Source organism: Melopsittacus undulatus, chromosome 11 (assembly GCF_012275295.1).
Source record: "Melopsittacus undulatus isolate bMelUnd1 chromosome 11, bMelUnd1.mat.Z, whole genome shotgun sequence".
Classification (NCBI taxonomy): domain Eukaryota; kingdom Metazoa; phylum Chordata; class Aves; order Psittaciformes; family Psittaculidae; genus Melopsittacus; species Melopsittacus undulatus.
Window position 1 is genome coordinate 19,987,000 of NC_047537.1, and position 25,995 is coordinate 20,012,994.

The window sequence follows — 25,995 nt, forward strand, 5'->3', positions numbered from 1 at the left end:
CTGATGCAGTAGTAACTCAAGAGGGTGCATCACCTTCTGAATCATCATAACCTTCTGTACCATAGGAGGGTTATGTAGCAATGCAGTCTGACTTTGTTCAGCTTTGAGACTTCATGAACTGATTTTGTTTTTTATCAAACAGCTTACATGGAAGTTACTCTTCAGAGGTAGAAATGCAGTTTTAGGTGGTTAATGAATTGATTTCTTACTCTGTGTTTAAATGAAGATCTCATTTTACACTTGGGTTTAAAAATTTCCCTCACAATATTGATTATTCCTCTCTCAGCAATAGTGTTCCCTTTTATTGTCTGATGAAGAAATACTCATCCCTAAGAAATAATATTCCAACTACAGATGGTTTTTGTTTAGTTTTTTTAATAAAAATATATCCTTTCATTAACAGCAGCATGTGCCCATGGTGGTTTAATAATATAATTTCATACCACACAGTATTCCCACAGTTCTCCCTTCCATTGAAGAATGGTTTCCAAACTGGTAATCAGGTACCAGAAGTTGAATTGTGTAGAGATTGCCTGTTACTGATACCCAGGAAGTGGTAACTTCTGTCCTTCCTTTGCTTCAAAAAAGGTGTAAGAGAGAGTGATCAAATCAACTTTGGCCATTTTAGGGTCCTCTACAAATTCTGGGTCAATGTAGAAAAAGACAGGCATGTCCACCTCCTCCTGAGGATTTAGTCGTTGTTCTTCAAAACAGAAACACTGCATGGAGTGGAAAGAAAAAACATAGTCAGACAACACTAGCTATGATAAACTTCATCTCTGCCAACGTGACAGAGCTTCATCTTTCAAACTCTACTCTTACGCCCTGTACAACCCTATAGTCCTGGGCAGGATCAACCCTATGAGCAACAAGACAGCAATTCTGTTCCTTCTGTGTTACAGGAAGCAAAATGAGCTTTTAACAAAGTGTCCTCAGGTGCAAAGGGAACAGGCTGGCTCACGTCCTTGCCCTCTGCCCCCAGTGCATGACTATTAAATACCCTGTTATTTCAGAGCCACTCGAATCAGATATGTGCTGCAGCTTATTGTTAAGATAGGATGACTAAAACTGAACTCATGTGATGTCATTTGGAAAAATCAAGTTATCTTCTCAAAACTAGAAATGGATCCAGGATTAAAATGAGTCATAAATTCTCATTCACATAAAAGGAAAATGTGATCTTTGCTTTGTCCACACTTACTTGTATCTTATTGAAGTACTGTCCTGCTTCAAAGGGTATTACATTGTACGTAGAGATTCCAATTATGGGTTTGTCAGTCGGGTTTTTCGCTTTGTAAAAGGCCAATGCTGTTTCTCCTGGCACCACCTGTATGAACCAATTGCACAGTGGTAGTTTTTGTTAATATACCACAGCACTGCACCCCTCAAACAGAGCTCTTTAGACTTCAGCTAGAATTAGTTTATTTTCTCTTTTGCTGGGTCAGTTTGGTTACTTTACAAACATTTTGCTTATTCAGTTCACCCCCATTCAAAATCAGATGCAGCATCAATAATGTTACATGTGTACATTTTTAATCTTGATCGGTTTGCCAGCAAGACTTGGATTATTCTGAGCAGTTTAGCAGCACACAGGGCTTTCTTAATATGCAGATTGATATAGGATGTACATTTAATATTTGAGGTTATTCTTTCTGAGCTGGACTTGGAAACCAATTGAGAAGCATAATTCCTTGTGAGAGTTTTCGTTAAGAACTAGTTTTAAACAGTAAGGTTACACTACAAAAATCAAAGCAGTCCTACAAGGACAAAGGCAAAAAGAGGTTTAGGTATATGGCAACACCATAGATACTTAAATGTATATACACAATTTTATGCATATAAACACATACCAAATACACATCCTTTATGGCATATATACTTTTGTGTATATAATTGTGTATATATTTCGTATATATATATATATATATATATATACAAAAGTGATATACTTCTGATAGCAACTGGGGTTTGCTAACCTGGTGGGATGGTAGGGGAGCAGCTACGCTTCAATTACACTACAAGAGGCAGCCAGTCCTGCCCGAGCAGCAGAGGCTGGCTCTGCATTCCCAACCCGCACCAACACCGTGCTGAAACAGCAGCACTCCAGGACCATCCCAGCGTGGGTTCCCAAACCAGGGCCCAGGCACAGAGCGGTGCCTGTGCAGCACTAGAGGTGAACAGAGGAGGTGGTACCCGAGGTGTTAACACCCCAGGTGCAGCGGTTCGGGGCAGCCCGTGGGAAGGCGAGGGCACTCACGAAGATCTCGCTCTGCTGCGGTTTGAAGTTCCACTGCATGCTGGAGTGCACGTCCGCGTTGAAGGTGACCCTGATAACGCGGTCCCTCACCGGCTGCATGCTCTCGATGTGCTCCGAGCCGTGCCCAGCGCCCGTCGTCCCACCCATGCCCGTGGCCTGGCAGAGAGGGAAGCAGTGAGAGACCCGTGCACCCCACCGGGGGACAGGCAGGGGCCGGCAGCGGTGTCCCCGGTACCTGGCAGTAGAGGCGGTAGAGCGGCACGGCCGCATACGACATGCCCACCATGCCCACGGCGGCGGCGGCGATGTACGCCAGGGCCGACCGGTTCCGGCGCCGCCATTCCTCCTCCTGCTTGCGGGTGAAGGGGTTGGAGCTCCGCAGCCCGCGGGCCCCCCACGGCAGCTGGAGCCCACACCGAGCCCTCCCGTCCAGCCGCGGGGACACCCGGCCCAGCACCAGCGCACAGAGCGGCCCCGCTCCGCCGGGAAGCCTCAGTGCCCCGCAGCGTGCCCAGCCCCATGCGCACAGCCCCATGCTCGGGGGCGCGCAGGCTGCTCCTCTCGCGAGACGCAGTGAGTGCGCGCTCCCGACGCGGCGTGGGGCCGGCCCGGTGCTCCCGCCCCGCTGCCGTGCACCGCCCTCCCGCGGAGCTCAGGGCAGTCCCAGCCGCTGCCGGTCTGCCCCCGCCTCGGGCACGCTGCGGATTGAGGTAACTGTGGCTGCTGTGGAGACCGGACGGGCTTTGTTTGCCTCCGGGCGGCTGCGGGGCCACCGAGAGCTCTGCCTGTAGCGAAGCGTGCCGGGAACTACGGGTCCTGCCCAGCTACCGGACGGGTCACTGAGGTGGGCGATGGGCGCAGGAGCAGGCGGTGGTGGAGGCTCCTTCGTGTTCAGGTGCCTCATCACTGAGCGGGTAGTGCTGCGGGCTCTCTATAGGGAGAGGAGACTCCATCCCTTCGTCTTCCCTCCGTTGTCTGGACGCTGACACCAGTGTTTCCCCGCTCAGTTCACTCTGTAGGGTGTACGGGTTTGTTTGTGTTTAGGCACAGATATTGACACGCTGCGGTGATTGAGACCGATTGCAGACAGCAGCCACCGGGACAGGCGGTCCCTGCACTACAACAAACTTTGCCGTAGTTTAGTGCTTCAGGGCACTGCTGCCCTTCTCCTGTGCAGGTTCCGGTAACCTACAGATTCCGGTGAATCATTCAGTGCCTTTGCAGGTCCTGATACCACTTCTTTGACCATTTAGATGTGTTGAAGAAGAGGATCACAAAGCCCAGAATGAAGCGGTATTGTGTTGCCTCCTCTGTACTTAAAGGGTGTTTTTATTCTGATCCTTTAGCAAGAGATTGGAAACATTTACTGCAGGAATACTTGTGCTGTTCCAAACTGAACTTACCATTGGTTTTCTTCATACACAAATACAGCAGGAATTGTTCCGTGGGTTTTTATGGAGGCTGGCGCTGTGCACCCAGGGAGGCTGTTGCATTTCAGCCCAGGTTGTAGCATATCACTGGTGCCAGTACACCTGTGTCTGTCTTCTGCCTGTGCGTTGTTCAGAGTTCCTTGTTCTGCTTGTATCATGTCTTAGGAGTAGTGATCTTTTCTGGTTGGTGGCCGTGTGAGCGTTCATGAAGCCCATGTCTGACATACTTCACGTGAGAGTTCCATATGCCTAAACACTAGACATTAAGTTAAATTAAGTGAGAGAACAAGACACACAAAACACCCAATCATGTTCAAAACAAGATTCCCTCCCCAAGTAACTTTCCCTGGAAATAGTTTGGGTTTGTCTTTAGCAGTTGCACTGATTTACCCTGGAATTGTAATCTCAGCTATTTCATTTCTTAGGTTTTAATCACATGGGGTTCAGGTTGACCCTAATTCCTGTCTCATAAATTAGGAGGAAGTTAAGATGTAAGAAGTTTTGGTACAATCTATAGTGCAGTCTGAGTTGACTGCTTCCATCAGCAATGAAGTGTATGTGCTTTGTGATGAAAATTCCCTTTTCCCACTTGCTTTCAGCTGGTCAGTAACAAACAAGAATAGTTGTCAGTGTCTGATAATAAACATTGCCATGTAAGTTTCAAGAAGTGGTTTCTCTTTTTTTACAGCAGTTATTATCCGGCTTAGGAGCCAGAGCTACCTGTGTCAGAATCCTTCATTTTAATCCTTAACAAAAGTAGTGCGCCTAAGAAGATGTCCTGTACAGACCCCCTAACAAATACAGATGAAAAGTAAGTACTTTTATCCCCATACATGCACACACAGAGGTACCATTGCTGGGTTGTAGTCTGCAGTTTCATTAGTAGGATCTTGTTTTGGTAAAATAGCTTTGTTATTGAAACAGTCTGAAGGAATCTCTTGGAAACGCTGATACCAACACCAGTGAATTTACACCTAAAGTGAGGAAATAGCTCTTAAGCTTTTCATTAAGTTAATCAGCACCTGGTTTGGACTGGTTCTGCAGAGATAGAACCCCACGTAGAAATTCCTTAATGCTTCTCCAGCTATGAAAGCATATTTGTAAAGTATATAGCAAATAACTCCCTTGTACATCTAGGGCACCTACAGTAATGTAAGACACTGCCCAGAGCTTATGTATGAAAATGCATTACTTTTTCTGAATACTCTGCATGCTTTACTATGTGGTATGTAGTGCTTTGAACCACCTTGGTTTTTATCAGTGCCATGGAATATTAAATGGTAATTGTATTAATTCTCTAAACTGTAATATTATCCACTTAAAAGTTAGATCATATTTGAAATGGCAGACATGGGTTCAGTGCGATTTAAAATCCTAACTCCCAAACATCTAACTAACCATGCCAACACTGTCATCAAAACCTTAACTAAAAACCGGCACAGACAGCTCTTGCTGGACTATCATGTTTGCTGTGCTTGTGCAATAGAATCCAGCGAATGGTATTAAAAGCTTTGTCAAACAATTCAGCATAGATTTTGATTTATGCCACCTCATAAATAAGTTGGGTTTTTTTTTAAATAAATCCACAAAATAGTAAAAAAGTGCATTTGTTTTTTACTGGGAAGCAAACACTCTGCTTGTCTGCTGGAAATGCAGGGAATGTGATAAAAGATGCATCTACAAAACAGCTGTGACTTGCCACACTTGAGGAAGGTGCATTATATGAATAGGTACTAGACCACTGAATTCCAGTGTGAGAGATACATGAAAGGTGCATATAACTGCACTTCAGCTGCATGGTGTGGAAGACTATAATTTTCTATACCTATTTATTTTCTGGGAGACAGTATCAATGCACAATGCTTCAAGAATGCCCTGGTTATATGTTAATTGAGGTTTACCTAAACTTTAAATAGTACCTTTCTTCTTTACACAAGGGGTTAGCCCCAAACCATTCATGCTTCCCTCCAATTGCAATGTTGCTCAAGCTTTTTTTTTCATGTTTAACAATTGCCATATAATGACATGTGTTTTCTTTTAATCTTTATGACCTAATCAGCAAAATGTATTTTGCATAATTGGTGGGTTTGGATAGATCAGCAGTGTTTGCTCACACCGTATGATGCAGTGTTCTCTTGGCTGTCGTCCTTAGTACCATAACCCGTTTGGGGTTAATGAACCTGAAGGGTATGATTGACTTGTACAGGATTTTTGTAACAGGCCTTTGTTTTATTTATAACACAAAGATCTTGTGAATCGTGGCTCTGAAGATTCTGCACATCTTTCTGTCATGTGCTAAATTCTCCTGTAATCTGTCTCAGTTGCTAAAGCATTACAAAACTTCCTTTGGGAAAGGCGAGTCATAATAGTGTTGCCAGAATAGAATAGTTTACTGACTGTTTGAGAACAGATCCCAGTTTGTTTGCTGCATAAAATAACGAATGGTGTCTCTTGAAAATTTAGTCTTTTAGTCTGACACTAGATTTTATGGGGTTTGAAGTTGTTACAGTATTCCTAGATCTTTCTGGAAGGAAGAAGTAATTTGTGTTCCCCTGAGTATGTTCTTGAAAGGCAGGGAACCTGCAAGAGAAGCAATGATACCATATTTCTATAAGAGACCTTTAGAAACCCTAAAAGCAGCACAGCAGCAGAGTTTTCAAGTAAAGAGGGATTGAAGCTTTGGGGGTGAGTTCAGTATGTATTGTTTACATTGAAGAAGGGATGGAGGAGCAGTTGTGTGAACAAGTGTTGTATTACTGATAATAACTCTAATAAAAAGGGCTGGGAGCAATAAGCTTAATACTAGTTTATATGTGCTTAAATTGTTTGGAAGTGTGTCATGTCTGGTCTAATAATACTAAGTTTTTGCTACTTAATAATGGAAAAGCATATCCTGGAGCTGTACTTTTAATGGGAGGTGGGTGGTGGGTGTGTTTCTGTTGCAGAAAGCCCTTCTCTGGGAATAAATTGTATTGGTCTGAGTGATTTGTTTTGACAAATGTTCCTCATACTGATATCACCGACTGAATTCCTCTGCTGCCAAGACAGTTTTGTTGGAAAAAGGCTATTGACATTTTATGCTCTGTAACCTGGCCTACAGCACATCTAAATTGATCACAATCCTTGGAATATCAGTAGCTTTTCTTTCACATCAGACTGTGATGCCAGCAGGGTTAAACTGATGGAGAAAAGGCTATGAAGGATCATGTTTTCTTCACTGAATGGATGTGAGCAGTCCAAATGGTGCCAGTGGAGCTCTATACACTCTGGGAACTGGAGAGGCTGCTTCATGTTCCCCACTTCCACCACTGCTTTGCTCCTTCATCTCTGGTGAGTCACTTCACCCTTCTTTACCTTGGGCAGAGTGGACTGACCTCTCTGTATCTGAACACTACACAGCACATCACCTACAAGCAAACAGATCCTTCCTCAGAACAAAAGCACAGTCACTACAACTTTAAAACAGAAGAAGGTGCCTGAGCTCAGCGTGTGCATTTCTGGCATAGCTGAGCTCTCCTGCTGTGCAGCTCCAGACGCTGACAGATGCTGTCTCATCACAGGGTTATTCCCTTTCTACTGAAACTCAGTGAAGATGGAACGTTTGGCTTTCTTTTTTAAACTGCAATCTCTGTAAGATCTTTGAAAAAGGGGGAGTAATGGGAGTGCATGCTCTGGTGCAAGCATGGAAGCAAATAGCAGTTAACAGAGCTGATGTCGAGTGCTTAGATCTGAAGATACTCACATCTCTGAAAGACCCAGCCTCAGATCAGAAGAGAGTCTTACCTTTGGGAACAGCGGTATATATTTTTTCACCTGGATTATGCTCAGTGTAATGTTATAAATTCACCATTTTTATTTGATTTCACAAGAAAAGCCCACCAAAACCATGTATCAGCTTCCATTTCTAGAGAAAATATAAAAGTTCTGTGCTATCTTTTGCCTGTTGTATATTGAACTACTAAAAACCAGATTAAAGCGTGCCACAAGTCAATGCTGTGATTGAGAATGTAAAGTAATAGCATGATGGCATTTGTTTCATTAATGCTTTCAGTCTGTCTGCTTTGCTGGCTTTCCCTTTTGTGTGTGGATGGACATAATCCAGCCTGCTAGGAAGATTGCTTTAGAAAGGTCATGAGTTACTGCTTTTGACCTTGTTTGGAGGGAGTGTCTAAATGAACTATTGGAAGCATATGAGAAAATGAGTTTGCTTTAATTACTGCATTTGGTTTCAGCTGCTGGATAGAGACTCTGTAATCACAGCTGTACCAAGTGCAAGTCAGTTTTCTCTCCTTTGCATTTATCAGTGTTTAAAATTGCTCTGCATTTCCATTTGAAAGAAAAAGTAAACGTTACCTTGATAGGTGAATTAGTCCATGTGACGCAGAGGGTTTCAGAGCAGATTAAGTAGGCAGAGACACTCGTCTGGAGCTCTGTCTGTTTGGGGTTCTCTTTAGTAGCAGAAATTGTCCTGCAGATCCCCTGTATCCAGCTGAATTGGAAACCTCGGGTCTGTTTTGGTTGCTTTGTCACCTCCTTTGCTGCTGTGCTGAAGAATGTCTTTGCTGTCACCAGGAGATGAAGATGAACCAGAGCGTTTTGATGGTCTTTCTCTCTTATACTGGTATGCTTAACCATTAGGTTCTGATGGCATTTTCTAGTCTGTAATTGGGGAAAGTACAGTAAAGATAATTTAAAAGCTGTAGATTTTCTCAGCTTCTTTTCATTAGCAGATGGAGTTTATAATTTGGATTTTTGTGTCAAATAATACTTATTTTGTGATTGAAGGGTATTATTCATCCATTGATAAACCTGGGTAAATATTTTGTCTGTACACAAAAGTGACTAAGAAGTTGAAATACAGATCAGAAGAATGTGCACAGCTGTATATTCTGCTAAGACTCTAGAAGATATGAAACATGAAGCTGTGGATTTCCTTGTGTCTGCTGCTAAAATCTAATAGAAAAAAATATGAAAGGTTTCCTTTTAATTGCCTTTAATAGACCATCTACACAAAATGATACTAGCCCAGTCTATCAGCATTGCAGGACTTCTGTCAGAGCATTGAGTTTAGTATATTTTAGTGTTACACGGTTAAATATTATGGAGTCTTGCTTGTTTGTTTGATGTGTTGTCTCACGTTTTCTGTGTGCTAAACCCTTGCTTACAAGTGGTTTTGCATGAGTTCTCAAGGAATGAGCCGTGACATCCGATTGTTTAATTTGAAGATCCATCTCTTACATTAAATGGGATTAAAAACACCAAAAGTCAGCAAGAGGCAATATGTTAAACAGATTTGGGGCACTTGAAAATCCTTGTCTTTTATGTGATAAAGTTACTTTAAACCACGTGTATTGAAGGGATTTAATCTTTAGAGCATAAATACAAACTGAATGTTTTGTAAAGGTGTCTTGTTAGTGTCAGTTCTTTTTAATTCTAGGTGGCAAAATCACGACAGTTTCACTGTTTCAGAGATATCTTGTTCCTCTCCATTGTGAATTAGTAGTTTGTATTCTCTGTATCCTCTGTCAGTGGTTATGATGTGTCTTTTGAAAGCATTGCCTGTTACTTCTAGAAATGTGGATCCTTTCTGAAGTGTTCTGTGCCTAGATTAGGTCATATTTATACAATCATGGTGCATGGTTGCCTATAGGTAGGTTCTGTGATTCCTGGTGAACTCTGAACTTTAAAGTCTGAGATTTGATCTTTTCAGGCTTTACTGAAGGAAACTTCTGTGTGAGGTTGAAATAACATTTGTTGTTGCCTTTATATTGTTCTAAAAGCCACAATGTGAGACCTGCTGAGAGGATGGCAGAGCCAGGAACAGAGTAGGAGTAGCAAAAGGCAAGACAGAGAAAACCAGAATAATTGTCTATTTTAAAGATCATTGTACCTTGTTTAAGTTTTCAAAGGTGGATACAAATCAGGGCAGATGTGTAAAGAGCATGACTAGTATGTTGCCCTTTAGCTTCAAAACAGTTTAAATTCATGGGATAATTTAAGTGACAGTACTAGGTAGTAATTCAAAATACTCTGCTGTTGTAGGAGTAATCGTATCAACAAAGTTCTGTTAGAGAAATAGCAGATTTAAGGATTTATTCCTTTCAGACTGTGATTAAGTAAAAGCAATTTGATTAATTTTTAGCCTTAGAAAGTGTACTTTATGTCTGTCGCAAAGGGGCAAGGTCATGTGCAGTCTTGTCAGGGCACCCTAGCTGGGTTTCATCAGTTCTTTTTAGCCTGTGAAATGGACACTTCAAGAGATACTGTAGTGAAGGTTGGTGTTTGAAGCACAGGATTCCTGTTTCTATGTTTCTAAGGATGAATTACTAGGTCCATTCTTACGGCCAGCGTTTCTAAAGGAAGGGCTAATTTTGCCAGTACTTGGGAATGTGAGAATGTGGAACAAATTCTTGCTTTTCAGAGCAAATGCTTATCCCTTGATAAAAATCTCATCCCGTTTTCTTATACAGAGCCAGAAAGAATTACATATGTTGTTCAGAAGCTGGATCTCTTGCCTGGTGCTAAAATTCAGGAACATTTGGATCTTCTGGAATTCTCTCTTCCCCCTGGCATCGCACTGTTTAATGGCATGTACTGTGGGTTAGCAGAAATCCCCAGTTTCAGGCATGGAGTTCAGGCTGTGTGCTGGATTTGGTAGCATGGGAGGATTTGGGTCACTGTGTCCTCCACTTTGATCTTCTTTTCCCTCTGCTAATGATTTCTGGTTGTTCCATTTCACTTCAACATTATGCTCTAGAAAATGCAGCTCCCTACCTAATATAGACCAATATGTAGGTCAAAGCAGAAACACCTGAGTGGTGCTTCTGCTTTCTTCTGGAAGGGATCTGGTGAGACTTCTCCAAAGTGAGAGGACAAAGGAGCTGGATAAATAAATACACCTGGATTTTTAATGATAATTCATCTACATTAAAATAAAAAATGGTAGTGGGTAACCTGGATTCATAGGAATTCTGGACTCTTTGCATTCTCAGAGCTGATGCTGATGGTGTCTCTGATAGCACTGTAAGTGTAGGCTTCAAAACTCTTCATCCTTACTTAATTCTTCAGCATTATCAACTACCTCCAGAATACTTGTCTGACTTCAGACAATTTCACCTCAAAATTCTATGTTAGATATCTTGGAAAACATTTGTGTATACACTGTCCTCACTGTGGTTTTGGTTTAATATTCATTACCTGATCTAAGACGTTATGATACGCGGTTTTTTGCCCAAAGGCTAAGCTGATCCAGATTGTGGGATTTTGTTTCTATGTAATTATAATTCTTTTATTATAAAGAAAGTGGAATTCATAATTCAGCCTGAAATGCTTTGGGAGAAGAGGAATTAAACTGTATATACTTTGTTTTACCTCGCCATCTAGTATTAGCTGCGAGGAGACTTGACTTTTCACTGGGGAGAGAGAGTATGCTGCAGGGGGATTTAATGGATTTTGTTTTATTCCTTAGGACTATTATGGGCCCTCATGGAATCAATCGAGCTGTGCACCGCATTTCTTTTTCTGACTGTCAAAATGGATTAGGTAATCACATTCCACCTTCTCTTGATTCAGAGTAAACCAAATACAAAAGCACCTGGTGAGGTTTTCCACTTCACAGTATCATTAGTAGAAGTTTCATTTTTCTGGCTCTTATGGATTTGACTGTAAATGCATTCAGGGCAGTGGGTGGAATAACCAATTTCCTGCTTATTTCATTTGTTTCTTCTGCAGGAGTTAAAATTATTGGAGGTTATCGGGCACAAACAGCAGAAGATTATGGGATTTTCATAAAGAGAATTCTACCTGGAGGAGTTGCTGCTGTAGATAGTAAGTAATTTTAAGGGTTTTATTACATATATTATAATGCATATAAAATGCTGTCAATAGAAGTCATCTTTGTTTTACTTTGTGGATAAGGGTATTTAAAGTGCGATTTAGTTAGAGTTCATGATGCTTTGGCTAACTTTAAAATGGAGAAACAAAATTTGGACCCTTCATGGGAAAAGATTTTAATCCTTGAAAATGTGTCCAGATCTCGAGCTGGCTGGTGTGAAAGCAATTGGCAATCTCAGCACTGCAAAATGAGCATTGAGAGTCTGGCCTTTTAATTCCTAAAGGATAAGAGTAGTGTTTCCTTTATAAAACTGCATATAGAATTAGGGTTTTTAATAAGTTCTGGTTATTTATTTTTTTAATGGTGGTTAAGATGTTCAGAAGAAATTATACTAGGCAGAGTTTGCAGTAATGAAGTTGTTAATACAGACTGTATTTCTGTGGTAGGTCTGCATATGGGGGTTTTGAGATTCCATCTGGCCTTGTGCACAATGATCACTTAAAATAATCTATATCTGCTTCAAAAGTGATTGTTCCTAAACTTGAGATTTACAAAAGGTTAAAAATAAAATTGGTTCTAAAGGCATCTTGTGGATATCTTTGTGGATGTATAAACTGTTAATGCATTCATATGTGGTTACTTACATCTGTGTTAAACAGTGAAATATAAATTCTAGCCCCACAAGTGTAAATGATACAAAGAGCTAAATAACACTCATTTTCAGTGGCTATGCTGTGATTAGTACAAATGATTGATAGTTATTAGTCTTAATCACAGTAACCTAGATTAATTAGCATCAGAACCTGATCTGCTATAAGTAATAAGGTTGTACATCATACAGTAAATGTGATGTTGTTTATTGCATTAGGTCACATAAAATTGAAAGAAAAGTCCCTGTTTTATTACTGTAATATAATGTTTACAATTTTCCTATTGATTCATGCATTACTGTTGATTTCTTTACAAGGCCGTTTGCTCACTGGTGACCTGATTTTGGATGTCAATGGAGAAAACTTAATTGGAGTAACCAATGAAAGGTATGTTTGTTCCGATTACTAAATATTTATTGGATCTTGGAATATTATATGTGGGTTTTTTTGGCCATTATTGACCACTGATTTCATAGAGCACACTGAGTTCCTTGGCGTTCAAGTAGCAGTTAATTTATCCTATAAATCTAATTCAGCAAAACTACCTTGGAATTGTTTTATAAGCTTTTATAATGACAGAATGATAGTTTCTTAATGACATAGACTACAGAATGTATGTGAAAAAAGCATTAAAATATATTAAGCTGTTAAAATTGTGTAACTATCTGTTGGTTCAGTACTGGTGAATATGAATGATGCAGCCAGTAAGTATCATTGTTAGTGATGAAGGAGAAACTGTTCAGAACAACCTATAGAACATGTTGGATGGTTTCTGTATCTGGATCACCAGGGATCAGCACAGCTTAGCTGAAGACATAGGTAAAAAATTCAAAGAGAAATTACAGTAACTATTGCTGAGGGCAGTACCTGAGCAGATGTCCTCCTCTGGTGCAGGCTGTTAATCCAGAAGGAATTTCAGGAAGGCAGCAGGGTGGACCAAGGAGAGATGGGAACAAAAGGGAAGGGGAAGACAGGGCAATCCCAGTTTATTCCTGGCATAGATTCACCACAGTTCTCCAATGCTTCATTTGGGTTATGCTGCTGGCAAGCATTTCTCTCTGTTTCTGGCAGTGAAAATGATAACTACACTAACAGTTTGTCCACTCTCCTTCTCTTTTAGCATTACTCACCAAGTACTTCTTGCCAGCACCTTGGTTTATTTATTTGGCTTTTCCCCCCCTTCTAGGGCTGTTGACATCTTGCGAACAGCATCAGCGTCTAACCACATGTCTCTGCTGGTTGCTAGAGATGAAGAAGCAAAGTAAGAAAAGATAAAACATTGCTTTAAGCTCAAAGCCAATAAAAAACCAGAGCTACATCTAAGGTTGGGGGGGGTGGGCTTGCATCTGCTTTTCTTTCAGATTAGTTTAATCACAAAATCACACCACATGTCACATTTTTATGTGTTAGAAATCGATACCAATTCATTCTGAGACCATTTGCATCAATTAAAGTAGCAAGCTCAGGCCAATTTCAGTTTAATGAAGAGGATTGAAATGTTATGGTACCGGCTAATGCCATTAAAACTCATTTGCTGTAATAATTTTATTTTATACTTCTCACAAAGAATCGAGGAACCCATTAGACCTGCAGTGCCACAAGGCTCTGATTGAAGCCTCCTGAAAAAGGCAGATTTAGGCAGTGTTTCACCCCAGAAGTTTACTTTTTAGTCTTTCATGAGCCTTTGAATTAGCTCGGGTAAGTAGGTTAAACTGCTCAGTGCAGCAGGTAGTCTAAAATACATCCATTGTAAGGACATTTATGTTAAATATTGCTCTAATCTTGCCCTTTAAAGTTAAGCACATAAAGCAATATTGGCAGCAAATCATCGGAAATAGCAGGATCCAGGTCTCTATCCCCTCAAATCTCTGGGGGAGATGGCTGTTATATAACCACATTTGATAATCATTGCAAGAGTACCTGCTGTTATTTGCCTTTCCGGGGGTGTTCCATTTACAGAATAATCTCTCCATAAAGGAATTTTCTCTAAATTCCTTTAGCCTTTTGCCCAACTTAAGCTTTCTCTTTCTTTGCCTGAATTATTGTGTATTTGCCAGACATTTAAATCCCTCTGTAACCTCTGACCACTCCTTTTGTTTTCAGACTGCCTAGGTATATGTGAGGTCCACTCTTAATCTGCTTTTATCTCAAGCATACTGACCTAGTTCCTCCAAAGTCCTTGAATAATTCAAATCTCTCAGTCCTTTTCCTGTTGTGGTGTGTGCTCAATGGCCTGTGCAGATGTCACTATGCACAGTCCTCACTCAGGCACCTGTGGATTAATTTCTGGTGACTGTAAATCCTGTGCTAAAAGCTGGTTTGATTTACACTCAGCTGCATTTATGTCTATTCCCTGCCTCTGGCATTAGTTTAATAAATTTTGTCTTTAATGCATCCAGCAGATATGAGCAACCCTCTGCAGTCACTGGAGTTACTTGGGAATTATGTTCCCAGCAATCAGTTAATTTATGGTTCTCTCTCTAATTCTACAGTATTAATTTGCTGACGTTTCTGGCTCCCATCATTCTTTATTATCTCTTTTTTTTCCAGTCTGTGATGAGCTATGATTACCTCAGTGATAAACTTCTCTAAATTAGGCTGCACCCAGATTAACCAAGAGGGTTTGTTTTCTCTTTAATACATGTGGTACAGGATGCACGTCTTTGCCACTATCTTGCCCATTTATTACAATATGATTGGTTTCAGCAAAGAACTTCTCCTTTTGTTCTTTGTCACTGTTTTTTTCCACAGTGCCTCTAACCAAGAATTTCCCTTTATTTCATCAGTTAGGGATGTAAAAACAGGTTTCATAATGAAAAAGATAAGCAAAGCCCAGACGCGCACAGTATTTAATATGTAATGAGACCTACCTCAGACTGTGTATTCCTGAGAAACCTAAAGAGAAGTTAAAAACTTGCATGTGTTTTACTCATTCTTGAATAACCAATGAATATATATTTTCTATCTCCTTTTTTTTTGAGATGCCACATCTTTGTTTGCCAGCCTCTGCTGCGTTCCTGTTCAGTGTAGTTAAACTAAAAGCATTCTTTAAACATTCATATGCTGTAGGTATATTATGTGATTGCTTCTGATGGTAGTAACTTGGTTTGGACCTAAGTATATCTCTGTCCTATTACCTGTTGTTGACTTGAACTAGAAGTTTTAAGTTTTGAAATCCATGGTAATGAGAGGTAATAATTAAGCTTTTCTACTAATAGTCCATTTCATTCAGTTTGTTGCTATTCCACCCTTAGCCTTCTGTATTACACCAACTTTTCCTTGCCTCTTCTGAATATTCGGTAGGGCTTTCTTTCCGTTGAGGTTGAGCTGCCTTCTCTGAGGAAGGGAAACTGTGCAGTAGAAACAGTAGCAGGCGTCAGAGGGTGCATTTAAACCTGCAGAGTATCATTTTATCGCCACAGGAAAGAATTTCATGACCTGATGGATAAGTACGGCTCTCACAGTGACATCAACTCAGCCAGAAGCTCTCCGACACAACCATTACCTGGTGAGCAATTGCTTCCCAACCTGACATAATCCTGTAGGACAGTAGTCCTACTTTGCTGAAGTAGGATATATTGAAAGAAGTGACTTCAAATCAGACAAAACACACACGTTTATTTAGCCATTGACATTTGGTTTGTCCTCTAAGCCTGCACCTTGTGGGGTTTGAGTGTCAATTTCCTCAACTGTTAAAATGAATATACTACTGCCTACTTTCAGCAAGTTTAATTAAGGAACAGCTTGAAAAGTATTTGGTGTTTGTACATTTCAAAGTACTTATACAAATTTGAGCTACAATACCATGAATTCTAATCCTTGTGGAATTGTTTCCTAATTCGAATGCCTTTATATAGCACGAGTTTCAACATATCAATATATATATCTATACCATAAGTGATTGTTCTTTAGGGAAGTCAGTTCAGATTTATTTAATTGCTTTTGCACCCAGTTTGAAAAGCCCGTCAGGTGCTATGTTTGGAAGAGTTAACCCGGGGTGATTCACAGTTCTTACACTGTTTAGACTTAATCTTTCTCTTGGTTGTCTGATTGCTTATAGTTTGTGTTTCCTAATATAAAAATAGTCCTACTGAGCTTCCTTCCATGAGTTGAAATTTTGTTCTTTTTTCCTGATGTGTGCTTTAATTTCTGTTTTTCATTATTTCTTCTTTTTTAAGCAAAATCTAATGACAGCCCTTCTTCTGGGTCATCCTCAAGGTCACAGAGCCCTCAGTTGCATCCGAAGGATAATGCCACCACCAGCAGCAGAAATAATTGTGGCCCAACACCATTCCCAAAGCTTGCAAAGTAATCTCCAAACCCAACTGTCTTGTGTGAGCTGTAGAAAATGTTGTATTTGGCTGCTCAGGAAATGTTTGGGTTGAGCACTAAGTATTCAGTTGTATTTGTTGATTTCTTAAATCCTATAATTTGCAATACTATTGATACTGCAAAATTTCAGTTTTCGTAAGTTATTATTCTCATTTATTTATTGCTTTAGAAATAGATTAATCAGGTTGACTTTTGACTTCTAATGAGTTGATTCTTCTGGTGTGTGTGCACCCAGGTAGTCCCATAGGCCTTGGATATATACAGTAGAGAGGAGCTTTTAGCCTTGTAAAATAACCTATTAATTCTTTCTGTAATTGCCAGAGTTGTGGCTATTGATTTTGTAGTAAGGAGGCAGAGCAAGGTTTGAACATGGAGATTATGTCCACTGTTTGTATTAGTTGCTGTAATACGTATTTGAGAAATCAGTAAGTTAAAGATACTACATCACTTGAGTCTCTGTTGAGTATGTGGTTCTGTGAAGCAATTCTTTTCTTTCTCTTGTAGCGATAGTGCATTTCAGATGATCTCTGTTTGCAAAGGGACAAGCCTAGGCTTGAATATTGTAGGAGGAATTAACAGAAATGAAGGGCCTTTGGTATATATTCAAGACATTATCCCCGGTGGTGATTGTCACAAGGTAAGGACCTTTTTTCCCTCCCTCCTCTTCAGTCACCTGTGGTTTTAGCTTCATTTAGTACCTATTTCAGTGGGTTTTATGTATGCAGATATATTTTAAATACAAAATTCATGTTGCTCTTTGCTTTCTCTTTAAACAGAGTTATCTCATTGCACTGTATCTTGGTTACATGGCCATGATAATAATTCATGAGTTCGTTTGGGGGAAACAAGGATCTTATTCCCCCAGTTTGCATAGGAGAAAGTAAGAAACCAACTTCTGTAAGATGTTGGATGATGCAAAGTAAATCAGCAAGGATGGGGCAAAGCTACAGATTGCATCTCTTGTTTTTTGGTATTCAAAAACTCACTTTTCCCTTAGACTTCATTTAGCTGGATCCTTGCAGTTTGGAAGCTTTGTGTAGGCAAATCAGGAAAAAAATAGGACAGACTAATGAAATGTATGAATCAGTCCTGGTTACTTTTCATTTATGATAAATGCAATATGCAAATCAAGAGGGTTTGTCAGTTTTAATGACCAAATAGTTGTTTGTTTCAAGTACATACAAATGTTTATCCGAGCGTCTCCTTTTGCATCCTGAGTTATTACAGTTATTTGATGTGTAGATAACCACCAGCTTCTGCCTCTTGCCAAGCAAGAAGGTTAATTTCACAGGCAATGAGTTTTGCCCTAAAAGTCTATAACTAGTTGTGACTGCATTTGTGTAGATGAAGATTAATCCTAAGATGCCAAAATGGAAGGAAGCAATGCCGTTTCTTCATTCTTCTTGTCTTTTCTCCTATTTCATTATGGTTTGCAGAACATTTTTTGTCGTTGTAAACATGTAATTTAAAGCCTATCCTGCATAGTCTGACTGAGACATTAATTTGCAGTAGGTTCTACTATTAGCAGGAATAGAGGTAATTTTCCAATCCAGGTTATCCTGCTTGAGAAACCCAAGAAGCAAGCTTATTTTAAATGTGTGCCACATGAGGGCAGCATTGAAATGGATATATTTTAATAGGCTGCAGGCAAGTGAAAGAAAAGTTCTACATTTTCTTTAATCAAAACCAAAACACTCCGTGATAAAAAAGTAGAAAAGTGTTACCATAGGTTTGAAATAACACAGTTAAAAACATGCCATGTGGGTATTAAATAAGTAAAATTATACTGGTTTTGGAAAGGTATTTTACTTACATCTATGCGCAGTTCGTATCATATGCTCAGATTGATTCTGTGGTCAGTTTGTTAGGAGCTGAAGAACACAGACGTGTTATTTGTAATTTGATGTGCATTAGACAAATGTCCCAACTAACTCTAACCATAGGTGAATTACATGAATTTTCAGTGAAGTTATTGATGCTTCTTTTAAAATGTGAGTAAAGAAGGTTTTATCATAGTGGGAAATCTAGCCTCACATGCCTGAAGTCTTGTCTTACAGTCTCCAAGAGAGGAATGTGATATGTTACTGTGTTGCAAGATGTTTGCAGTGAATTCCACAGAAGCACAAAGTTAATATTGTTTCTGTTGCATTTCTGACTGGTGAATTTCTAATAGACTGATCTGTTTTCTCATCAAGATGAGTATGGCTAGTAAGTGCCTGAAGAGTCCCATATTTAGCCAAAAACATTTGGTTTTGAAATACAAGTTAATCCAGCTCACATCTGAATGAATTAGTAAAGAACCTTCCTGTAGTCAGATGGGTTGGTACTCACTCCATGCTGGAAAAACTACTATCTGTGGTTGGTTTGTTTAACAGAAACATGCATCCAGGTCCAAATACCTTCTTTACACCATACCTGAGATCCATTCTGTCTGATGAACTTTTCTGATGACTGCTATCATGGTGATTAGATGATCATTTGATCTGTTTATTTCTGGAAGATTGGCAGACAAAACAGGCAAACCATATAGCTGTTCTTGATAGTTCTTGTCTTAACCGATCCAGAGGAATACGTTAAAGTGCTGTGATTATACAGTTCTTTCTATAGTGTTAGCCATTAGTAGAAATGTTGTGGTTTTGTTTTTTTATTTGTTATGTTAGGATGGACGATTGAAGCCTGGAGATCAGCTTGTATCCATAAACAAAGAGTCAATGATTGGTGTCTCCTATGAAGAGGCAAAAAGTATAATCAACAGAACAAAGATGAGGTATCTGGTAACCCTCTGAATCAGCTCACCAAAATGGTTATTGTTTGACATTTATGATCAGATTAATGTGAAATATCTTCTCATGTGTACTTGGAGGTAATGGAAGGGATATTAATTATTTTAAGCTATTCAATTGCGATATTATTTCCTAGAAAAAGACAGAAATGCATCTTTTATACCTGTGCTATTATGACACTTTCATAGAATCATAGAATAGTTAGGGTTAGAAAGGACCTTAAGATCATCTAGTTCTAACCCCCCTGCCATGGGCAGGGACACCTCACACTAAACCATATCACCCAAGGCTTCATCCAACCTGGCCTTGAGCACCACCAGGGATGGAGCATTCACAGCGTCCCTGAGCAACCCATTCCAGTGCCTCAGCACCCTCACAGTAAAGAATTTTTTCCTTACACCCAGTCTAAACCTCTGCTGTTTAAGTTTCAACCCATTACCCCTTGTGCTGTCACTACAGTCCCTAATGAAGAGTCCCTCACCAGCATCCCTGTAGGCCCCCTTCTGATACTGGAAGGCTGCTCTGAGGTCTCCATGCAGCCTTCTCTTCTCCAGGCTGAACAGCCCCAACTTTCTCAGCCTGTCTTCATATGGGAGGTGCTCCAGTCCCCTGATCATCCTCGTGGCCTCCTCTGGACTTGTTCCAACAGTTCCATGTCCTTTTTATGTTGAGGACACTGGAACTGTACACAGTTCTTTCCTTTCAAAAGAAAAAACAAAACCCAAACCAACAGTATTTGCCTTTTTAATGATGAGGAATAAGCCATCCTTTTAGAAAAATAGTTTAAGCATACCTGGTGTTTGCGAAAACATGATTTTTGCAAGAGTCATGTAGAATCTTAGCAACAGGATATGTACAATGTGTTGAAACTGTCTTAATTTTAATTTTAGGTCTGAAAGTTTTTGGGAGATAGCTTTTATTAGGCAAAAAAATATTCCCAGTTATTCAGAGAGTCTGCAGCGTCCTTCCAGCCTCTTAACATCTTCTACAGCATATGGAGACCAACAGGCTGCACTACTTAGTTCTCTTGCATCTCCTAATGGGAAGCTTGTTTCAACGTTTGTTCCAAATGCAGTGAGTATCCGTACTACTTCTCTTAGTATAAAGGGAGCAAATGGTTGTTTTTCCTAATTTCACTGGAATTTCAGTAGAGGGTTGTTTTAATTCAATTCCTATCCTAGTAAAAAAGTGACTGGCTCTTTTTCCTGGCAGTCATTGAGACTTTTTCAGAAAACATGTTGTGTAACAGTAGAGTAAAACACACTGATGAGAGGATTAAGAGTATTGATTGACTTGTGGTAAGAAAACAAATCAAATGAAATAAGCATTGACTGTGTTCTGAGATGCAAAGTTCTCCTCACTTTGGAGGAGTAAAGTTTCAGAGTTAGGTATACATATTGTTATATTTTCAGAGATAAAGTACTCTCTGCTCACCTCACATCTGTGAGTACAGTACGAGCTCACAAGTTACACTTCCTCTGTGATTTTTTTCTTTACTTAAAAATCAGAGTTCTGGTTTATTCCCTTTCTTTTGGCTAAGCAACAATTGTTTTAATTCAGAGAGCTCACTGTTAGTGTATAGAAATAATGTTGACCATAAGAAGTAAGACTTAAAAACTATGATTTCAATAAAAAAAAAATTCATTTTTTGTATTTTTTAAACTATTGTTTTTGAACAAGAAAGAATAAATGCTCCATGTCAAACATAAGGTCAGATCAGGTCATCCTCAGTTTTTCTTACATTTGTACTTAAAATTCTTGCCCGTTTTTCTTTCCTGTTTGAGATACAAACACGGAAACAGGTTGCCTAGAGCGTCTATGCTCTCTTAAGCTGTGAAGATACTCAAAACCAAATTAAGGTTTTGATAAGGTCCTGATCGAACTTTATTGAACAGCATTCCTTCTCACCTCCCAACCTCCCTATGCGTTCCGTTTCCTCCTAAGGCTGTTTTGATCTGTTCAGCACTATTTCTCTCTGAGTCTTCCTTCCCCTCCCTCTCTTGGGTTGTGATCTGCTTTAGAAATGGTATTATATGACTTTTGCTTTTCTTCACAGATCCAAACTGGAGTGAAGACAGGAGAGAGGTCTCCAATTACTTCTCTAGACAGCAATCCTACTGATGTGTCTGCCACTGGTAAAGGCTGATTTAATTCCCTGCCACCCTTTTTTCCTTCAGTAGCTTCCACAGAGAAAATAGTACAGAGTGAGACTTGGTAGTCTTTAAAAAAGGAATATTGCACTGGGTTTATAGTACTAAATAAAGGACTGAGATCAATGGATTGTTTAGCAGCTTCTGTCAAATACAACTTATATTGTCTTTAACCAACAGCTGAAACCAAATGAGTGATCACAACGTTTGCTATACAGCAGTAATGATAATACACTCAATAGAAACCAGATAATGAAGACTCACATATAGATCAAGATTAGGTTGCCATAGAAACTGCTTTCTTGATGAGATTCTGGGGATGTATACTGCTTCTGCTCTTCTTTTTTGATCAGGGCAGCATGCTGGAAGGTTAATAACATGCAGGCCTCTTTAACAGTTCTTTGATTAATAACAAATAGAATGCATGTGTGTGTTTATATTTAAGTCATGGCATTCAAACAAAGACAATAGTCACTTTGATCATATAGGTTAAAAAAACCAACACCACTGAACAGTTGTATAATTCCTTCAGGAAACAAATATGTTGTATTTACAAGCAGTGAAAATGCAGTACTCTGATATAATTATGAATCTCAGTTGATCCAGTAATAGACCTGATTCTGTTCTGTATTTTTATATGAAGACCTGAACTATATTCTTTAGCTTCAGGCTGTAGTGTGTAAGCATAACCTGTGTTTATCATATGGAGAAGAGGAAGGACAAACATGCAGGGTCTGATTGATTCTAGATGTTATTTAAATTGTACCTGTATTTATCATGTCACATATTAGATATCCTAATCTGAAATGAAGCAGTCTCCATATTGCACATCCCAGCAGCTGACTTCCTTCCTTGGAGGGTGAGCTGACACAATGTGAACTTTTAAAACTGGAAAGGTTGTAGTGCCAGATCTACCCGGAGTGTAATGATCACACATTTATTTCACATTGATCATGGCAAACACCACAACTAAATCAGAAGAGCAAGACAAAAGGCTATTTTTTAAATGTATTCAGAATATGAGACTCTGGGTTAATATAACGCAATACACAGGAGCATTATTGTTGCTTGAAAAGACCAAGAAGGCCACAGTTCTTTAACACATCTGAAGAGCTTAGCTGGTAGAGTGGAAAGCAGAAATACTGCAGCTCCTCTTTGTACTGTTTCTTGTCATCTTAAGTTTTAGTCTTACTGAACAGCACATCCTTATGTGCTCTCTCCTGCTGCCCTTTTCCAAGGATAAACTTTCAAAGATAACCTTGAAAAATCAAAGTAGCTCTTAGATGATTTTTTTCTAAGTGCTGTAAGAAAAATCAGCATAGTTTTGAGAAATTCTTGCCCAAACTCATACACAAGGCTGTTTCATTCTGAGCTGAAAGGACGTGTGCCAATTCAGCTGAGGTTCTAGCCCACTGTCTTCAGAATTTAATATAGCATGTGAGAGGTGTTAGTGTCAGAGATTTTCAAGATGTTTTGGTTTATGCTTTTGGCAAAGAGGGAGAATGTAAATCACTTTGAGCTTGGAAACAGATAGCTGTGAAAGTGGGAAAAAAATTCTATGAGATTCCTTCTGTTCCTTTAGAGAGAATCTCAACCTGCAAGAGCCTTTAGTTCTCTCAAATGCTGGTTTTGTTTTCAGTACCACTCTAGTTCATTAACAAAATAATTAAGACACATATTGTATTTCCAAATAATGAATTAAAATGAGTATTCCATTCTCTTTAAAAAAAAGTCAATGAACATGTTCTATTAACACACATTTAAATCTGAGGAAATTGGTAGTTAACTGCTCCTCTTGCCTACTGTCTGTGATCAGAAGCTTCCAAAGGTTGCTGTTTCTTGTGTTGTATCCATAGGTGTGTTTGAAACATGACCAATCTGTGACACACACACACAAAGAAGCCAATTACTCTGAAATCTTGCACATGAGCTGCTTGGTGCTGCTAACTTCTTTTCCTTTCCTCAGCTTAATCATTTGGGTATGTTAGAAATAAAATAGATGCACCATGAGTTGTTAATGCAACTAGCTAAAACTATGCAGTCTGCAAGGACTGGAGAAGATGGGGGTGATGGATGATGGCTTAATGAATGATAGTTCTTGCAAAGAGAGTTCTTTCCCAGGAAAAAAAAAAACTGGAATTCAGTCTAAGCTACAGCCCTTAGTTGGCAACAGGTCATTCCCTCTCTTTCCACAGTGTTTTCCAGATCACTAAATCTGCTTTTGGGAACTGTTGATTATGCCAAGGGTGTGTCTTGAAGGTCTTTCTCAGAATTCACAAGTGTGTTTCCCCTTCTGTTTCCAGAGTAACTGTGTATCTCTGAGAGAAAATACCACAAGTATAAGCCATATGCTTGATGGATCAATCAAAGTTATTCTGGTTTCTCTCTGCTAATTTGCTGCTTGTCACTTTTTGATGGGGAAAACTAGTTTTAAGTGATTGATAAGAAGAATTCTTATTTGTTACAATTATGTCCTTTGAGAAAAAAGTCAATCTAAATATTAACATTTATTTGTGGCAAATGGGCATTTAGCTGCCATCCTTTTGATAAGGAGATCTTCAGAACAAATCTTTCAAAGGAATAGTTACAACTATATCATTGTTTAATGTTAATTATTTTCTGCTTAGTTACTGCCCCCAGCCAGAATGATGATTATGAGCTGCAAGGAAGGAACTCTACTGTTCGTCTCAAAGCAGAAAAGCTGGAAAGGGTAAATACTTGTAATCTCTTGAGTTTTCCTTTCTATCCCTTCATGATGCATGTAAGACATCTGGAACATATTTCTAGGCTGACAAAGTTTAAGGTATGAATTATACACCAAACTTTCTGTTTGAATAGTTCTTTTAGGTTGCAAGCTGATACTTCATTTTATGTATTGGGCAAATTGCTGTTTTTGTTAATCTAATTACTGAAACTCTTCCGGGAATCTGAATATCCCTCAGGATTTTTAAGGCAGTTATTAAGGACAAAGGGGTTTCCTTATTACACTCATCCGTATTCAAGGTTAAATAATATCTGAACATCTCTCAATTAGAAGGAAAAGTCACAGAGTGTCTCTGGAATAAAAGTGTTGTCAGTGAGAGTGTACTATGAAACAAAGGCTCTTTGAAGTATAGCTCTTTAATTACTCCCCCTTGTCCCTGCAGTCATTATCCCCAGTCCTCTCTTTTTTTTCTCTAAATTAAGTTTTCTCCTTCCAGGCATTGAATTATCTTGGGATTCAGCCCACAGATGAACAGCAGCAAGCCCTAAGGCAGCAACTTCAGAAAGATTCTAAAGGAACAGTGTCTTTTGGAGGTAATAATCTGTTAATTACCATGGAAAAAAACAAAATTGGGAATATAGAAATGATGATAGATAATAACTGTTAATATCTTCTGTGTCAGTGTTGGGTTGCTACAGCAAATAAAAATAATACATTGAGGCTCTTTTTATTCTCCTGTATGAAAATAAGCTTGGAATTCTAAAACTAAGTAATTGGGAAGCAAATCACGAATTTGTCTGATAAGAGCAGCCTTGAGAAAGTTGGGATCTGTGCTCACAAATTCCGACATTTTTGCCTTGACAATAGGTTAATTGTTCCAAAAATCACCTGGGACAGTATTCATGATTAAAGAGACTTCTTGAAGGAGCTACACTGGCAGCTTATTTAACTTCTTTAGTTTGTGAGAAGCAAGAACATTTCAACTATTGCATATACAAAGGCAGACCATCATGATTTTTCTTCTAGTTAAGTCTAATTCTGATGGGAATGAGTCGTTTTTGTTGGTTATGACAATTTTGGTAGGTGACACTAACAATTTAAGAATATTTCTTATAAACTGTGAGACATGATAGTTCTGATGCTAAAACGGATGGAAATCTCACTCTTCCTAAAGTTTTAAGAAAAACAGCATCAAACACTAGTATATAAAGATAACTTCTGTACTTAACCACTCAAAAAGACACTGGATTTTTAAATCAAGTATCAAGAAAGATACTGGAATGTGAACTTCACACCATCTTTTGTTTTCTCCTTCACACCTTGACTCAGGGATATTTTATCCCAGGATCTTTGTTGAACATTTTTATTCTGATTCTTACCATCATTATCAAATGTTTCTGTACAAAGAGCTCTGTCTGATTTTCATGTTTCCTTTAGAAATCTAATGGGGGGCAGACGCTGCATTTATAAAAGAGTAGCCTTACATTGTGGTTTTAGTGTGTTGTATTTAGCGATACTGCTACAAAACTCAGCTTGTGAAATACAGCAGCAAAACCTAATCTGTTTTTTAGATTTCATTGAAGTTTCAAAGAATCTGTTCTCTATGCAACTGAATGCAACAGATGATGGCCAAAAATCTCCAACACCTGGAGTCAATGAAATTACCACCTTCCTGCATTCACAGGTAAAATAGGTGCCTGCACAGTGTTTAATTTTGGGAGGAGACTATTGGAGAGTTTCTTCCATATAAGATTACTCCAGATCAGCTCCATATTGTGATGTCCTGTAAGATAACCTAGTTCCTGTGAAGCTTTTTAAAGCAACCTACTTTGCAGAAAGCAATTCACATAATTAC

At 39.2% G+C, this 25,995-nt stretch overlaps 2 protein-coding genes across 3 annotated transcripts in view; one reads left to right on the plus strand and one right to left on the minus strand.

The window, feature by feature from the left end:
- Nucleotides 1-364: 364 nt before the first annotated feature.
- On the minus strand, nucleotides 365-2,830 carry COX11 (cytochrome c oxidase copper chaperone COX11). Its single transcript, XM_005146194.3, has 4 exons — nucleotides 2,493-2,830; nucleotides 2,258-2,413; nucleotides 1,202-1,327; nucleotides 365-719 (listed from the first exon to the last, which is right to left on the minus strand). The coding sequence occupies exons 1-4, from the start codon at nucleotides 2,790-2,792 to the stop codon at nucleotides 537-539; spliced, it is 765 nt and encodes a 254-aa protein (XP_005146251.2). The 5' UTR covers nucleotides 2,793-2,830; the 3' UTR covers nucleotides 365-536.
- A 1,641-nt stretch (nucleotides 2,831-4,471) lies between these two features.
- The window catches only part of STXBP4 (syntaxin binding protein 4), a 66,842-nt gene continuing 45,318 nt past the window's right edge, over nucleotides 4,472-25,995 (plus strand). The window contains exons 1-15 of one of the 2 annotated variants that reach the window (XM_034067946.1): nucleotides 4,472-4,498; nucleotides 8,260-8,308; nucleotides 11,156-11,229; nucleotides 11,419-11,514; nucleotides 12,489-12,558; nucleotides 13,358-13,432; nucleotides 15,594-15,679; nucleotides 16,350-16,479; nucleotides 17,008-17,140; nucleotides 19,164-19,270; nucleotides 20,177-20,360; nucleotides 21,343-21,421; nucleotides 24,064-24,146; nucleotides 24,637-24,733; nucleotides 25,712-25,824. In XM_034067946.1, the coding sequence (XP_033923837.1) occupies nucleotides 4,492-4,498; nucleotides 8,260-8,308; nucleotides 11,156-11,229; nucleotides 11,419-11,514; nucleotides 12,489-12,558; nucleotides 13,358-13,432; nucleotides 15,594-15,679; nucleotides 16,350-16,479; nucleotides 17,008-17,140; nucleotides 19,164-19,270; nucleotides 20,177-20,360; nucleotides 21,343-21,421; nucleotides 24,064-24,146; nucleotides 24,637-24,733; nucleotides 25,712-25,824 (1,383 nt within the window). In that variant the 5' untranslated portion in view covers nucleotides 4,472-4,491. Of the gene's footprint in view, nucleotides 4,499-8,107; nucleotides 8,309-11,155; nucleotides 11,230-11,418; nucleotides 11,515-12,488; nucleotides 12,559-13,357; nucleotides 13,433-15,593; nucleotides 15,680-16,349; nucleotides 16,480-17,007; nucleotides 17,141-19,163; nucleotides 19,271-20,176; nucleotides 20,361-21,342; nucleotides 21,422-24,063; nucleotides 24,147-24,636; nucleotides 24,734-25,711; nucleotides 25,825-25,995 lie in introns of those variants that run through there. The other variant, XM_005146158.3, reaches the window with a different exon arrangement.